This window comes from Aedes albopictus, chromosome 1 (assembly GCF_035046485.1).
Source record: "Aedes albopictus strain Foshan chromosome 1, AalbF5, whole genome shotgun sequence".
NCBI lineage: Eukaryota > Metazoa > Arthropoda > Insecta > Diptera > Culicidae > Aedes > Aedes albopictus.
Window position 1 is genome coordinate 285,204,977 of NC_085136.1, and position 18,415 is coordinate 285,223,391.

At 37.8% G+C, this 18,415-nt stretch overlaps 1 protein-coding gene across 4 annotated transcripts in view; it reads left to right on the plus strand.

Moving 5' to 3' along the window:
* The window catches only part of LOC109414942 (peripheral plasma membrane protein CASK), a 676,441-nt gene that overhangs the window by 375,626 nt on the left and 282,400 nt on the right, over positions 1-18,415 (plus strand). For 3 of the 4 annotated variants that reach the window (XM_062846943.1, XM_062846944.1, XM_062846945.1), the window contains 2 exons: positions 12,512-12,690; positions 13,516-13,683. The exons of the other annotated variant lie outside the window; for it this stretch is intronic. In XM_062846943.1, coding sequence (XP_062702927.1) covers positions 12,512-12,690; positions 13,516-13,683 — 347 coding nt within the window. The remainder of the gene's footprint in view (positions 1-12,511; positions 12,691-13,515; positions 13,684-18,415) is intronic. 4 annotated transcript variants of the gene reach the window in all.

Below are 18,415 nucleotides of genomic sequence, written 5' to 3' on the forward strand. Positions count from 1 at the left end.
AAAAATCGTGTATGAATTTCTGCAGAAATCTTAGAAGCAATATGTCATGAAATTCTTGGAGGAACCCGTAGAAGAATATTCAAAAGAATTTCTGTAAGATTTTTTTAAAGACATTTTCGGATCCCGCATTGAAATTCCTGTAGAAGATTTTTTTTTCTTCCCTTGTTGGTGAAATTAAGCCACTGCGTCCAATAAGTTGAACTTTTGTGGCATACCGGAAGATGCTTAAGCTTAGAAGAATCTTTGACGTAATATTAGACCGGGAATTTCTGAAAGAATCTCTGTGGCAATGTCTGGAAATTTTTTTTAATCTCTGAAAAGAAAACCCTGGGAAATTCTTGATGAAAATCCAGCAGTAAATTTCGAAAAACTTCCTGGAAAAATTCTTCGCAAGTGTTGGGTGGTATTCCAAGAAAAGTGTGTTGAGTAATCTCTTAGAAAATTCTCGAAGATATCCTTGAATAAAATATCTATAAGAGTCCATGGAAGATTTTGAAAAAAAAAAGTCCGTGCAGATATATCTGAAGGAATTCTGAAGAAATCGAATGTTTTCTTGAAGCAATTTGTGGGCATATTTCTTTTGGAATTCCTATAGGAGTACTTGAATAAAAACAGATAAGCTTTTGTAAAGATCACTTGAAAAAACTCTTGATATATGTATATCTAAGATAGTTCCTGTATGAATTTCAATGAAAAATTGCTCAAAGAATCCGTGGAGAAACTTTAAGAGTAATTCTGAAAGGATAATCTAAAGGAAATCCTGAAGAAAGCTCTATATAAACTCTTGGATAAATTCCTGTAGATGTTCTTGGACACATTCTGGCGCGAATTTTCTTTAAAATTCATAGAACAATTCGTTACAAATTTCTGGTGGACTTCTGAAGAAATGACTGTCCGAATTTCCGAAGAAACCACTGGAATAATGCATGAAATAATAAAAAAAAAACAATTTGAATCCATGTAAAAAATTGAGAAGGAATCTCTGGAGAAATCTTTCAAGGGTTTCCTAAAATTTCCCGGAGGATTTCTGGAGTAATCCTGAGCAGAGTTTCAAGAGGAACTCATGGAATTCTACATAAAAGAATCTCTGGAAAAAATCCTAGAGAAATTCTCGAAGAAATTTCTGTAGGGAACGTTTTGGAAAAATGCATGGAGCAAATTTCAAAGCAATCCGTAGAATTTTTCATGATGAATTCCTTGCACAAATGTATGAAGTTATCATATGAAGAATTTCCTTAGAACACTTTGGAAAAAATCATAAAGGAGTCTGTGGAAGATTTTCTAAAGAAATTCGCAGTTTCGGAACTTTTGATTTTCTGAAGGAATCGCTTTAAGCATATCTGTAGAAATCAGAAGATAATTTCCTGAATGAATTCTCGTACGGAATTTTGAAAGAATTTATGAAAGAATGTCAGAGAAACCCCATGGAAGCTTTTGCAATGGAGTTTCTAGAAGAAATTTTTAGAGAATCTATTAGAAGTAATTTTAAAGTAAATTTTGGAACGATTTTCTAAAGAAATCTGTGGCAGATGTTCTAAAAATAACTTGTTAAAGGAATCCGTAGAAGACTTTCAGAAAGGATTTTTTTAAATTTTATCTAAAGGAACCCATGGAACAAATTCCGAAAGGGAACCAATAATGATTTTATAATAGAGTTCTTTAGTTAATTTCTCGTGTGTGGAGCGAACCTAGTTGGATGAATTGAATGGATGAACACGTAATTAACACGCCGAGAACCTGGGATCGAATCCCACTCCCGACAAACTCACACCCTAAGTCATTTTTGAGCTTCTACCTTTTCTGTAGTTATCTGTCGTTGATGAAAGAGATGCAAACGACAAGATTGATGGCCTTTTAGGTTTCAATTGTTCTTCCTCATCACAGTTAAGGAATTGTACAGGAATCTGTGATCTAGATATCCATGTTTTCCAAATGCATCCTTTGATCAGTTTCTGGAGGAATCTATCAACGAATTTCCAAAGAAATCACTAAAGGGTTCATGAAGAAATTGATGAATGAATTTCTTACAATCTTTACAAGGTTTTCTAAACAAATTTTAGAGAAATAGCCAGTGAAATTTCTTTAAAAAAATATATAAATCCCTGGAGAAAATTTAGACAAGACTCTTTGATAGATTTTTTTTAGAGACCGTAGGGTTATTCCCAGGAAATTTTGTGGAGTAATCTTTGGTCGTTCATACTGGTAGGAAGCCGGTACTCGGTGAGTAAATTTGAGTAATCTGGATGATCAACGAAAATGTCTTAACAACATAAAAAAATGCCAAAACTACTTGAAAAAAAAATCTGTTAGCTTATATTAAGCAAACCAATATCTTATTTGGTCTTGTTTAGAACTGGCATCAGTACTTTTTGGTATGTCATGGTGTTCTTTGGAGATTCCCTACAAAAACGCTTCCCTGAAACCCTGAAATGCTCTCCGGAAAACCACAGAAAGCTCCTCCAACCCCTGAAAGCTCCGAAACCCCTTAAAATCTCTTAAATTTACCCTGATACCCATTGACAGTCCCGTGAACAGGTAGAGCGGAACGAAAGGTTTTTTTAAGAAGTAAGATTCTTGGAAGATTTCCGAGAATCTTCCTCCAGGTATCCCTTTCGAATGCATTCCACCCATGTACATTTTTGAAAATTTCTCTAGGGATTCCAGCAGGAGTTATTTTAGGAATTTCTCCAGAAATTTTCGTTTGGTCTTCTTTAGGGGTTTTCAAAAAAAAAATCTTGAAAGATTCATCTGAAAACTAGTTCATGGTTTTCTCAAGACATTCCTTCTGAGATGCATTCAGCGATTCTTTATAAAATTCCTTCATGGATTGCTACAGAGGTCCGTGCACGAACTTTTCAAACATTTTTGAAGGTTTTCCTCCAGGAATATAATCAGAATTTCCTCCACGAGTTTTTCTTAGGGATTTCTCTTCCATGGTTTTCCTCTAGAAATTTGATTTTTTTTTTCAATGGTTCCTGCAGGCGCTTATGTAGAAAATCCTCAAAGAAAATTCTTGAAAGACTTTTTTGGAAGTCCTTCAAGGCTTCTTCAGAAGTTCGTCCAGCTAGTCGTCCAGTAGGAATTGCTTAGGATTTATTCAGATCTTTTTTCTGGATTTCTTTCAGAATATTTCTCGGTTGTGGTAGACGGTGTTCTTCAAAGATTTTCTAAATATTTCCTGCAGAAATCATTCCAGAATGTATTTCTTGACATTTTGAATGATTTTTTTTGCAAAAAAAATCTTCTCAGAGGGTTCTCTAGTTCTTCCAGGTATTCCTAAAACAAAATTCTAAATAAATATTCTAAATAAATATTCTAAAATTCCTTAAAAAAACTATTTTTCTCAACATTTTTTTCATGAATTCTCTGATGAATTCCTCCGGGATTTCTATTTTGTTCGTGCAGGAATATCTTCATAAACTTCTCCAAGGAAGTACTTTGGAGATTTTTGTGTACTAACCTCTAGTAACCCCGGCGCTAGTTCATCTCGAGACCCACGACTCACTTGCCTTCAAAAGGAAAAACTCACATTTTGTAAGTTTGGCGGGAGTGTGAGTCGATCCTAGGTCCTCCTCTTGATAGAAGTTTCTCATGATTTTTTTCTAAGAATTAAGGAGGTATCTTTAGAGGTTGCTTCCATTCCTTCAGAGACAGCTTAAGAAATGTTTGTCCAGAAATCCCTCCAGAAGATTTTTAAAATCGTTTCGAGGAATCTCCAAAGATATCACCAAGAGTTTTTAAAATGTATCCTGTACTGAGAAGTATTGGGCTAGATTTTTTATAGCAATTTTTGTAAAAAAAAAACAGCTGAAAAAAATCTTGAAGGAAGATCTGAGAAAAGTCTCCTGAAGGAATCTCTGAAGAAATCCCAAAAGATATTTTTAACGGATCCACAGGAGCGATTTCCAAAAAAAAATCTGCAGGAAACTCTGAAGGAATTTCTAACGAATTTCCGAGGGATTTTTAAAGAAAATAAAAAAAATAAAGGAATTTCTGAAAAAAACCCAATACAAAAACTTTATTTCTGAGAAGTCTTTGGAGATATTTGAAAAGGAATTAGAATTTCTGAAAAAAAAAAAACCCGACGGAATTTCAGAAGAAATCTCCAGCAGAATCTCTGTAGAAATTTCTGGAAGTTTTTTTATTCACGTATATTTTAAATAATGCTAATTCTAGACTCGTTTCAGGAAGTATTATTGAATGAATTGCTAGAGAAATATCTCAAGAAATGCCAGGGAAATTCTTGAAGAAAACTCATGATGCATTTTGGGAAAGTCTCCCAGAGAAACCTTTGGTAAAATTCCTATAAAAGTTCATTAAGTTTCTTGAGAAATCCCTTGATAAAATTCTTGGGAGATTTCCTGAAGTAATCTGTGTATGTATTCCTCATGGAATTCCTGCAGACATGTCTGAAAAATCGTTTGAATAAGCTTTTGTAAAGATCCCTCAAAAACACAGTTTCTGTTGAAATGCATAGACAATATTTCTGAATAAATTCGTTAAAGGATTTGTCGAGAAATTCATGGGGTTTTTGAGGAAATGTTGGAGAAATTTTTGTGGAAATACATCGCCGTATGAACTCACGCAGGAATATCAGGAGGAATACTTATCGGAATCACTGAAAGTAATTTGTATTTGTATTTGTATTTATTTGTTTACTTCATCTGACCTTTGTGGTCTTAATGAATAGGATGGGGAAAAGCTTCCTTGAGCCAGCCACATTATGCCGAGAACAAGAAAGCGCAAAAACTCCATATCTTTTTAAATATAACAATGAATTAGGCTTACAAACTAGTCAAAAATTAAAATAACAAACATATTGGAACTTAATCGTAAACAAATTAAAAACTAAACAGAGACACTTTAAAACTAAACATCTGGCAGTACAACATTCAGCAAATCCCAAGTGCGAAGGCCGCAAATCCCTTGGTGCGAAGGCCGCTCGATGGACGTAGTGGTGACGTGGAACAACCGAGAAAAAACAACAGGTACAGCACAAAACAAAACCAGTAAAGCTATTGGACAGAGACTCACCTGACCAATAATGAGTAATTGGTTCTATTGACGCTGCTGTTCAAGCATTTCTCGTCGAATCCGGTTGCGAAACTGGGTGGTTGATGTTTCGTGGAAGTCGAATAAGTGGTAGAATTCGTTGAATCGTGCCGACATAAAGCGGATCGGGTCGTAAATCCCGTAGTCCACTGACCGGTTCTCGAGTTGCAAAAAAATTCTGGTACGTAGGATTCTTTCGGGTGCGTAGATGTTGAGTTGACCTAATATTTCAGGACAGTCAATACCGCCAGCTAACATTTTTGCGACAAACATTGCCTGTGCTATAGTTCGTCGCTGCTCGAGTGTTTCAAGACCCAGTAGATGACAACGCTCTTCATAAGAGGGAAGATTCGCTGGGTCATTCCAGGGAAGATGTCGCAAGGCATAACGGACAAACTTTCGTTGTATGGTTTCCATTCTCGCGATCCAATTTGAATGATACGGGCACCAAATGACTGATCCAAATTCCAGGATTGAGCGTACTAGTGCACAGTACAGGGCTTTGAGACACAAAGGGTCATGGAATTCATCGGCAATCTTGAACATAAATCCTAGTTGTCTGTTCGCTTTTGCAATAATGTCCGCGTAGTGTTGCTTAAATGTTAGGCTGGCGTCAAGCGATATTCCGAGATCCCGAACATTGTAGACACGTTGGACCCTTTCACTGTTCATCTGGTAATCGTACATTATTGGATCCTTCTTATGATGAAATGTTATAACACTGCATTTTTGGACGCTCAGAGTTAGAAAGTTGTCGGAACACCACATTTCAAATTTGTTGATTAGATTCTGCAGCTGTATGCAATCCTCAATGCAACGGACGACAACATAGAGCTTAACGTCATCAGCGTAAAACGAGCGGTACCCAGTTGGGAGAACCGTTCCAACATCATTTAAGAATATTGAGAAGAGTAAGGGTCCTAAATTGCTGCCTTGCGGGACACCTGAGAAGTTTGTGAAGCTGTATGATACATCAGTTCCGATTTTCACGCTGAGAAGACGGTTTGTAAGGTAAGATCTGAACCATTTGATCATGCCTTCGGAGACGCCGAGCTTATCGAGCTTTGCAAGCAGAATGGCATGGTCAACCCGATCGAATGCTGCTTTCAGATCAGTATACACGACGTCTACTTGTTTTCCTATTTCCAAATTCCGCAGGCACATCGACGTAAAAGGAATAAGGTTGGTGCAAATTGATCTTTTCGGGTAGAAGCCATGTTGGTCAACTGAAATGTAGTTCCTGCATGCAGCAAATAGTGCGTCATTCACAATTAGCTCGAGCACTTTAGAACAGGCGCAGAGTGACGTAATTCCACGATAGTTTTCTATGTTACGTTTATCTCCTTTTTTGTGAACCGGGAACATATAAGATGACTTCCATATCTTGGAAACACGCCTTGTTCAAAAGAGATATTGAATATCCTTGCTAGTGGAATGGCGAGTTCATCAGAACACTTTTTCAGAATGCTCGGCGGAATACCATCTGGACCGATGGAATGAGATTACTTTATTTTCATGATGGCTGCTTTGATTAGATCTGGAGTAACGGAAAGGGCATCAAGGTTGAACATGTCGCAGGGAGTATACTGGATAGCCTTATTGACTTGAGCCTCAGAAGCAATAGTACTACGAAATACTTGCTTGAAATAATCAGCCAGGAGGTTACATTTATCGATTGATGTCCGAGCTTGACGGTCTCCAAAATATATTTCAGCAGGTAAGCCCTCTTCTTTCTTCTTAGATTTAACGAATGACCAGAATTGAGATGGATTCAAGCGGAGATTTTCTTGAGTTCGCCTTGTATATCGTCGATAGAGGAAACGGTTGTACAATCGATAGTCATTACTGGCCTCATTAAACAGTCGTTTCGTGAACGCATTACGATTTTGGCAGTATCTTCTGAGAGCAGACGATCTAGATCGTTTTGGATGACGAAGACGAGCATTGCCCCAAACTGGTTTAGGAGGTGGTCTTCGCAGTGGAACGTTGGAAGATATCGCGCGGTTTACTACTTGAGTAAAAAAATCCACGGCTTCGTCGACATTCGAAATTATTTCAAGATTACGCCAGTCAATTAGAGCAAGAGTCTCTTTGAGCGCAGAAATATTTGCATTGCGGAAGTCCAGGCTATTTGTGTCATCAACGCTTTCGAAAATAATGGGCGCTGACAAGCAAACACAAGCTTCCAGTGCCGGGTGATCAGCATCAAGACCAACTAGAGGGTAAATTGATTCTTGCACAGTGCATTCAGTAAGGGCTGCCTCGTTTACCAAAAGTAGATCCAACAGTCGAAAGTTTCTATTCAGCACATCGTTGATTTGTATCAGGCCGTGTTGTTCAAATCCATCAAGGAGGGTGGAACAGGAATCAGATATCCTAGATTTGAGTATTTCGATTGCTGGAGGTTCATTGTTTTGTTGAATCCACACTATGCCTGATTGGTTATAATCACCAAAAATCATAGTAATGCTATTCTCATCTAGTTGGGACATCACCGTACCAATTGAGCTTAGGTGACTTTCAATGCATTCTAAACTTGATTTCCGGTCCGGGGGTAAGTACAGAACACCAAGGCTTAACAACCTGTTTTGTAGTTTAATCTTCACCCAAAGTTGTTCGAGAGAAGCGCTTATTGGGGCAGATTCGAGGCTGCAGCACAGGCGGCTATGTACTGCAATTAAAACACCCCCGCCACGGGTCTTTTTACTGTTCAGTTTGTTGCGATCGTTCCGGAATACAACGTATTCGTTTCCGAATAACTGTGCAGAATAGATTTGCTCATCCAGCCACGTTTCGGTAAGGACTACAGCATCATAGTTCGACTCCACGATTGCTAAATAGAAATTGTCTATCTTAGTCCGTAAGCCGCGAGCATCGGGGTTTCGGTTCCGACGATGTATCTGTGGCATCTGAGCAAACACGAGCAGTAAACTGGAATGGGGGAAATTCATTCTTATTTGGTGCAGTATCATCCCTGGCCTCGGCAGGACATATACCACTGTAGAGCTTACCTGACACGGCAGGAAGTGATGCCAAGTGGTATGTTCCAGAGCGTTAATGATTAATCATAAATTTAATCATGATTAATGATTAATGATTAAGATTAATCAAAATCATTAATCATAATCACGAAAAAATTTCATTTAATCATTAATCATTAATCTTAATCACACTGTTTTTGCAATCTAATCATTAATCAGTAGTCATAATCATAAGAAAAAATATTAATCAATCATTAATCATTCATCACCAAAAATGATTCTTCAATGAAATTTATGATCCAATTTAAATTGGTTCAAATGCTGTTCTATATAACATAATTTATGATGTTTTTTCTTCAAAAATCTCCCGGACAGAGTTATCTTTCACTTTTGAAACATCAAAAACATGTTAAACAATAAATATATTTTAATCATTTACAGTTTTTTTGTGATTGATTAATCATGATTAATCATGATTTTTAATCAATGGGCCATTTTTAATCATTAATCATAATCAATAATCACAGGTAAAACCAATTTTAATCACTAATCATAATCTTTAATCATTCTAAAAATCAAATTAATCATTAATCATAATCAACAATCACCAAAATTGGAATTTTAATCATCAATGATTAATCATGATTAAATATTTGTTAATCATGAACGCTCTGGTATGTTCTGCGACTTGAAACAGCGTTCTGATCAGAAATAGGCAGTTGCCCATATTCAAAAGAAGTGGATGTAGACGATGCCGACGAGAAACGAATCGCTGCTGATACATTCGTAGTTGTACTGTCAGACTGCAATCGAGAATCACTGTTCAGGTAAGGTGCAGTATCCTTCCCGGCTTCGGCGGGACATATACTACTGTTACTAATACCTGGTAAAACAGTAATAGCGGCTAAAGGATATGTGTTCCCCAGGTCATCGGCAGGTACAGGTACAGTTGTTGTGGAGGGAATATTTTGCTGCTTAGCGATAGTTGTTGATCTGTCACGGAACTGGAAGGATGAACCTCCAATCAATTTGTGTGTAGGATCTATGGAGACTTCGGCGGGACATATACCGTTCAGAACATTACCTGATAGAACAGGGAACGTTACTAGTCCCCGGGGAGCAGATGACGAGAAGTGGTTAAGACCAGTTGAAACGAAGCGCTTGTCAGGGAAACCTTCTGTTTGGGCCACAGGATTATCACGGGACTGGAAAATCGATCCTCCATTCAAAATTGGTGCAGTATCTAGTAAAACTTCGGCGGGACATATACCGTTCAAGAGATTACCTGACAACGCAGGAAACGTCGTGCGTCCCGAGTTAACCGAGAAAGATGAATCGAGTGGTGTGAAGGAATCGAGGTGACCATGGGACTGAAACATTGAGCTTCCATTTAAATTATGTGGAGCATCTTGCAGAGCTTCGGCGGGACATATACTGTTCAAAAGTTTACCTGACAAGACAGGGAACGTTGCACGTCCCGAGTGAACTGAAAGCAGTGCTGGAGAGATTTCATTTCCTATTACGACATGGTCGGAAGTCGCGCGGCAACTCCATTTTTTGGATTGGGTTCAAATGCTCTCACTGTAATACCATCTGGCCAATACCAAGAATCACCAACCGCTCTCGAAACAGTTTTGCATACCGTGATTTTGAAAGAAACAAAAGACAGATCTTCTATGTTTTTTCCGCGGGGGACTAGCTTAGTCACATTTACCGAAGACGGGTCTGCATTCGAAATTTCAATAACATATTTTTTAACCTCATCCTCATGCTGATCAGGCGCGAAAGGAGTAACATAGAAGGACTCGGCATCACTAGGAGCGTGTGCATTGTTCGCAACCTTCAGGGGAATGGAAGAGGGCCTAATAAAACCATCTCGAGTATTGGGTCGGTTACCCTTCTGCTCATTAACATTTCTGCTAGATCGCTGCTCGGTAGGGGGTACACTGTTTGCAGGAGCATTCGAATGGCGCCTTGCGGAGGGAGGAGTTGATATCGTGGACGCATCATCAAGCTGTGCGCTGTTTCTATTAGTCGAACTGCTGGATGGGTTCGTCACTATCTGGACTCTTTTGCCACCGCCGATGACAAACTTCTCCGGGAACAAAGCGATAGAGCCATTTACTTCGTCCAAGACCTCAAAGAACGACGTGTCATCACAAGACCTCGAGCGATCAACCGTATCATCAATAGAATCGTCAAAATTAAGCTCATCAATGGATTGAGCAAATGATTTTTTCGGAACCGACGTGTTACCAGTTTTCGACGACTGTTGAGAACCGTAAAGCGTTCGGTTGATTTTCTTTAGATTATCGCCATAATTGCCTAAACGCGTATCCATTGAATCCGTACGTATCAGCAGTTCACGCAGCGCCTTCATAATTATTTTCTCGCGATCATATACTGCTGGTTCAAAATTCAGACGACAGGATTCGCAGAACCAGAACATGCCCACTTTCGCACACCATGTAGAGTAATGCGATTTGGTAATACCAACACATGTAAAGTGGAAAATCTTACCACACGATCCGCTGCAGTTAATAGCCCTACTTGAATCCAAGGAGCTAGAGCAAATTTGACATGATTCCATCTTTACGATTTAATGCAGCCAAAATATTCCGAAACAGATCAGTGTGAATTTTATCAATGGGGACACTTGAATGCTCAAAACTACTACGAAGCTGAGGGACGAGCGAGTGATGATATGTAGATGAAACAATCCGACGCAATGTTGAATGCAAGTTTCAGTTTCAGCTAATCTCCACCAGATGGCGCTTCAGGCGAATAAATTGGCGTGATGTTTAGATTAGTTTATTGTTTTGATTACTTCACAATGAAAAACAGCATTTTCGATTCACGCACTACAGTTATGTTTTTCTGGAGAAACTTCAGCAGCATGAAGTAACACAACACATATGCATATGATCAAAACATAAAACACCAAATAAAACGTTGAATTGGAGCACAAAAACCGAAAAAAACACGGAGCTTATATAGAACGCATAAGCCGACGAGCAGTGTTGCCAGATAATGCAATAATCTCTGGAGAAATTCCTGCAAGATTTTCTGGTTTTTTATATAGAGTTTTTCAAAGAATCTCTGGAGAAATTTCAAAAAAAAAAAAAATGAAAAATTAATTTCCAGAAAAATTTCAAATGCGATCCCTGGTGGATCAAGAAAGAACCCATGCAAATCATCCAGAAAGAATTCTCAAGGAAATTTGTCGAAATTCTTGAGGGGATTTAAAAAAAATTCCTCAAAAATCCTTGCAGGTATTTCTGAAGGAATTGCTGGAGGAATTTCTGAAAGAAACCTTAATAGATTTAAGGACCAAACTCTTGGAGTTGTTTTTGGAGTAAAATCATGGAGCTATTTTGGGAAGAAGTCCATAGAAGATGTCTTAAAGAAGTCATTAGGTTTATTCATTCTGAAATCTCATAAAAAAAATCCCAAGAAACCTCTAGGAAAATTTACAAAAGTATCCCTGGAAGAAATCTTACGGATCTTGGATATAATCATACACAGGTGATACATTTACGTTACAAAAGAGTAACTTTCAATGTCATAAATGAAGCTTTTGTTACAAGTCTGTAGGCGTCAAAAGCTAAAAAGTTCATTAAGTTTTTTTTTGCAAAATTTGTAAAATTTAATTTAGTTTGGTGTGTTTTTCAAAACCAGAAAAAAATATTATTTGGTTTTGAAAAACGGTCAGGGCGTTTTCATGGGCCAATGAAATTGGTCGATTGGTTTTGGGATATTTTCAGTTCAATATGTATGTAGGTATGAGAACATGCATTCTCAATTTTTAAGAATGCACCAATTCATTCTGCCTCTTTTGACTTCTTAGCATTCTACATGCTGTCTTTCGACGTTTTGTCCCGGCGATGTTATTACAGTCTGTGTTACAGTTTTGCTACCTTTTTTTGATAGCCACGAAAAGAATACTAGATGTTCCAAAGCAATATCTGAGGTTTATAAAAAAACACTACCGAAATTAAGGGCAAATATATGTTGCATGAAATATTGAGATTAGCATGTTCTTCAGATCAACTGTCCAGTGAATGGATACTGAGTTTATCAATTAAAAAAAACAGTAAATTGGAATACTTTTTTTTTGCTTTACGCCTAGAGTTTATTTTTCATGATGCTTATGAGCTATATTCAAAATTAGATTTAACAAAATTTCGCTTATTTTTCATTACACTTTGACTTTCTTCTCTCCATTACTTATATTCAGAATTCATTCAATCACAGTCTTTGATCATGTCGCATCATGTGATGGTCACTCAAACCACATGCTTTTCGACGCTCTCCCTATTCTCACTGAAATTCGTTCCCCTTCAATCGAAACACAAAAAAGAATCTACACATTGCTCTACTCTCGCCAACTTGTTTGATTTCAATTCATATTTTGTTTTTCTTTTCTCCCCCGTTCGTTTCTTCTCCTACCACACCGCCTTCCCACGTTCTCATTGCAGTGGCGATCGGGACCGCCTCCGAGAGCCTGAACGAATGGGCCGACGAAGAAGCCGGTCTGGAGGCCATCCAGAAGGTTCTCGACTCATTAGACGACATTACCGCTTTGCAAGACACCAACTGCGATCCGGAAGTGCTGGCCAGCATGCTGCGCGACGTCAAGCTGCATGAACTGCTCCAGGTAATGGTCTGCGCCAGCGACGCGTCGCCCGTGTCGTGTCGTATGAGCTTACGCCACCTTTTGTCATCATTCATTTATCAATTTCACTCGTGATTGGTTCTCATCATTTAAATTGCGTTCATCTACCGCACTCATTTTCATTGCATCATCTTTCGAATAGATTGACACAGTAGTTCAGAACAGTGATTTTGGAAGTTGTTTCATACAGTAGATTTGGACAGGATAGCAATATGTAACTCCCGAATGAGTATGCAAGTAGTACCCAACAGTGTTGGGAATACTCAGTGATGCACACTTGCTTCTATCTCAGTCTAGAAGCATGCTTTCAAAAAAAAAAAAAAAAAAAGATGTTTGACGCATACCAAAGTTGTGAGAGCTGTGAGTACGAGGTGTGTAAAATTCGTGTAATTCATAGGCACCTAGTGCTCACAGCTTTCTCACGGTTTTGGTATGCGTCTGCGACCTTTACTTTATTCGGCAAACTGCATAGCATGCTTCTGAGATAGAAACAAGTGAGTATAACTTTTCGTAAGTGAGTATTCCCAACACTGGTACCCAATAAGAACTCTCAAAGTTTCTCAAATCCTGTTCTAAATTCGGATTTCCTCGCAAATCACTTTTCTGAAAAACTGTTCAAAGTAACGAACCTCACTTTATCTGAAGAAAATCACATCTCTCGTTCTTGTTTCTCGTTTTTTTCTTTCTTTTCTATTTTTTACGTTCGCTGGAATATCCCCCGATTCGATTCGATTGTTTCACCCTTGACCAATGCGCACACAAACTGCTCCCACTTCCTGCCGCCAAAAAAAATCCCCCCTCCATCAGCTATACGATAGAGTTAGTAGTTCCGTTATCAATCCGGGGCGGGCCCCCACGGGTGATGCCATCAGCCGCTGCCGGGATGCCATCGATGCCATCAGTTCGGCGCCGGGCCACAAGTACGGCCGCGAAAAAGGAGAACTCATCAATCTGCTAGGATCGCCACACATACAGGTGAGTGACTAAGTGACTGCTGTTTTTCTGTTCAATTTCATTGGAGCATGCTCTGGCTTCCGAACATTGTTTCTTTGCCATTTAGATTGTAAGATTTTCGCTCGGGGGAACGGTCTGTTTTACCGATGTTCACTGAAACGGGAATTGGAAGCTTTTCGTTTGCACGACAGGTGGCCACGGCGAGCGAAGCCAAAGCTCGGGCTTGCGCAGTGGTACCCAGGGTGGGTATATGGCTAGAGAGAAAACGGGCGAGGAAGAAAATTATAAAACGTTTATCCATTTTGATCTAGATATCCTTATTCCGTGAGCTTTCGAAGAAAGTCATGTGAAGCTTTTTGTCCACGACGAGATAGTTTTATAGTAGGTTCATAAAATCATAAAACAGTATAGTAATTACCCAGCAGTACTTTCTGCGAAGCATATCATGCTTGTTGGAAAACAGAGTTAACCGTGTAAGTCAAATAGTGATAATAAAAAATAAAAACGATCTGAAAAAAGCAACGAATAGTGGCCAAAGTATGCTTTTCGCATACGGCATTCTAATGTTCGGAACTTAGTAGTTCGGAAGACTCGATTATCTGGACAAAAAGAGTATTTTTGTTTAGCTTGAATTTCTGCTCAAAAATTTTCAAAATGATGAAGTTGATGACGAAAAATTATTTATTTATTTATTTAAAGTCAACAGGTGAGTGATTATAAAGATGAAATATAATTGCATCCTTGTGTAAGGAAATGGTATGAAAAAAATAGAATTGTATTTATTTTCATTTGCATTTGGCATATTGGATTATACACAACATCAATTACACTCAGTAATGTGGGCTTGAGAAGCCATAATTATCTTAGATATACACTACCCGTCATACGTATAAACTCACAGGAAGTATTGCAACAATAATCCTGACTCACCTTGATATCTCTTAAACTAGAACACCTAGAAAAATGCCATCTTGTTGTTGCTTTTGGGCTCCTGAATAACTTTGCTGAAGACAGCATCTTTGTAACAACTCAGGTTTTGGAGATATCGAGGTGAGTCAGCGTGATGCAATATTGTTGCAATACTTTTTGTGAATCTATACTTATGACGGGTAGTATGTGACATTTTGTCATGCAGAAGCAGGTGGGCATTTTATTTTATTATCGTACAAATTGGGCCGAAGGGTCTCAGATTTTCATGAAACTTTTTCCACAGGCAGGGTTCGTGTATACTACTTACTTTGAAAAATCATAACTCAAGAACGAAGCATTGTAGAAACAAGTTTTTTAAGTAAATGAAAGCAAATTTTCCCAGAAATCCAAAAAAATATGAACTGGAAAAAGTTTTCCACAAAATGTTCCGCAGTTGAGAAAATTTGTAAAGAAAAGCCGGAAAAACTTTGCCGAACTCGTAAAAAAATTTCGAAAAAATATTTTTGAGAATGTTATTTTATAAGTTTTTAATCGCTGAAATTTGAGAAGATTTGCTTTAATTTTCATTAAAAAACTTTGTTTCTACGATGCTTAGTTCTTGGGTGATTATTTTTCAAAGAAAAGGCTTTTATGGCACATTTGGACATTTTTTAACAAAATTGGCCATAACTCAAGAACGAAAAAAGTGCATTCCAAAAATTTCAGCAATTGAAGTTTATAAAATAAACTTCTCAAAAATATTTTTTCGAAATTTTTCCACGAAGTAGGGAATAGTTTTTTCGGATTTTCTTAACGAATTTTGTAAACTGTGGAAAACTTTTTCCAGTTCATATTTTTTTTTGATTCCTGAGAAAATTTGCTTTCATTGTCTAAAAAAAATGTTTCTACGATGCTTCGTTTTGGAGTTATGATTTTTCAAAGTATGTAGTGTCAGGGAAAACAAAAAAGTTCCACCTGAGTTTTCCGGGAAAATAGATGACCCTGAATTTTCCTCAATTTTTTTGGTCATATATCCATGAGCCCTGCTGTGGAAAAAAACTTCACGGTAATAAATGAAATCCCCAGGTGAGAAATTTTTTGAATATTTGCGGACTTAATTTGAGCTTTATTTTTTTTTAAGTTTTTGGGATACAATACAAATAAATGTTTTGTTTTCTTACTTTATTATAATCCCAATTTTTGTATAATTTCACTTATTTGAAACTTTCCATAACATTTTCCGATAGTAAAAAAATGCCAAGTATACAAAGCTCGTCAATTGAATTAGCCGTGCTGGCACTTACAAAATTATACATGATACCTATCACCAAAAATAGTGCAACACGAAATCAACTGTTCTGATCGGTTTGATGAAAAAATAAGCTAATCCTCAAATAAGCAAAATGATCAGAAAAATGAAGCAGCTTCAGCCCAAGTTGTTCGGCACCCTATCAGAGCTCTTGTTAATAAGTAACCTACCATTTTATTAGCTGAAAATTCCGAAACCAAGATTCATAGAGACGAACGTGGAAACTTTCCATGGTACTCCCCTCAAACGCCCCTGAGACTCTCTGAAACGCTTCTGTGACCCCTGGGAAAACTTGAAATGCCTCTTAACACTCCCGAGACCTCCTGACACAACCCTGAGCTTCTCTGGAATCCCTCAGGAGCCCCCTGAGACCCCCTGGAATGCCCTTGAGACCTTCTGGGATCTCCCTAAAGCCCCATAAGATTCCCTGAAAAACCACGGAGGAAACTCTTAAAAGGCCCATGAGCTCCCTCTTCAATTCCCTTGATACCCGTGAGATCCTCTGAAATGCTACTGAGATTGCTTGGAACTTCCCTGAAACCATCAGGCTACCTAAAAATTCCAAGGGATCCCCTAACCTGCCTCTGAGATCACTTGAAACATCGCTGAAACGGCCCTGGGACCTCTTGGGACTCGGGATCTACTGGAACCTCTTTAAACGCCCTTGATACTCTCGGAAGCGCTGAGCGGACCCTCGGAAATTTAGCATAGAGTCCCCCTGAAGCTCCTCAATACGAATGAGTGTAATCAGTTTCGTACCTTTTAATTCCGCCCTATTTTGCTTATCCTTTGACAGATACGCGTATTTCGACTACCACTTGTAATCTTCCTCAGTGTCAGTTATCCACTTTTTACAAGTGGTAGTCGAAATACGCGTATCTGTCAAAGGATAAGCAAAATAGGGCGGGATTAAAAGGTACGAAACTGATTACACTCATTCGAAGAGGGTATTCTGCTTAGAGGGTTCGAATAGTCGGTACAAGAAAAAAAAACCTCAATACGAAATGGCGAAGGAAGAGAATTGAAATAGAATGTTTGAATGGAAAAATTTGCTATTAGTTTGTTAAAAATAAGAGTTAGAATAACAAAAATAATAACTTAATTTCTATGGCATAACAACTAAATAAAAACTGTTTCTGGTATTGTATGTAATAACAAAATAATAGCAAAAATAATGTCAAAATAATAACATATTTTGATATGATGGTAAATTATGACATTGTTTTGCTATTAGAGCTGATAGTGTATGAAAGTAATATTTGTTATACCGCATTTAGTTCACCACTGGACTGCGCACTCTGCTTTATAAGTGCGAAAACGTTAATAAAAGTGCGCGAATGCATCAAATGCAGTTGATGTCTTCGGCGCAGTATTGCTTTGATTTATGCTGAATAAGCGCTCTGAACACACCGAGTTGATTTGTTGCAATCCCGAGGAGATTTTACGGAAATTTTTTCCGGGAAATTCTTGTTGGGATTCCATCAGGATTTTATACTAGAGTTCTTTCACGGATATTTGTAGTTGTACTAGTAATTATTTATGGGATTTTTATGGGGCTTTCTATAAGTATTTCTTAAAGTTTCCTCCGGAATTTTCTATTGATATTCCACCAGAAGTCCTTGAGGATTCCTTTAGGTATTCATGCAGAAATTTCTCCTAGGTTCTTTCAGGAATTTCTCCAGATATTGTTCTTCATTATTTTCTACAGGATTTCTTGCACGGATTTCTTCAGAAATTCTTCCGGATATTCCTCAGAATTCTTTTAGAGATTTCTCTAGGAAGTTTTAAATTAGGCTTATCCGCTTTATAAAAACGTTCTCTGATTCTCAAGTCCAGCCCCATATTTTGATTGACATCCTAAAAGAAGTGATTGGTCAAAACTTCAACTAAATCCATTGAAATTAAGAGGTCCAAAGTATGATTGCCCCCGAAAACCTGGTTTTTATGACACGTTAGGCTTTCACGAATTTTAATAATTTTCGCTCAACTCCTACATCATTAATGCAAAATAAGCAAATAACCAGCAAAAGCAGTTATTTCTTTTTGGATTCCAATCAAAATATGGGGGTGAATTTGAGAATTACAGAACATTTTTTAAAATTAGACAGGGCTATTATAGACACATGGAAGAGGAAATTTTTGTATGGGTCGTCACACTTTGCTGAAACTCCCTTCCCCCTCAAAGCGTGACGTAATTTATGGACGTTTCCTTACTGAATACAGCATACAAAGGGAATGTCCATATATTACGTCAAATTTTGAGAGGGGTGGAAAGATGCAGCAAATTGTGATGACCCGTTCAAACTTCAGAAAACTTATATAAAAAGTGTGGCTAGGAGAAGCAGCAAGAACAAGCTTTTTTTACGTAATTTATGGACGATCCCTTCATCGAATTTTTTTTATATGCGATTCGATTATCCAGAAAATTCGATTATCCGGAGTGAAATAAAAATCGATACTCAGGATAATCGAGTCCGACCTGTATTACACTTTTCAATAATAACTCGTAAATTACAAGTTTTACAATGATTGCAT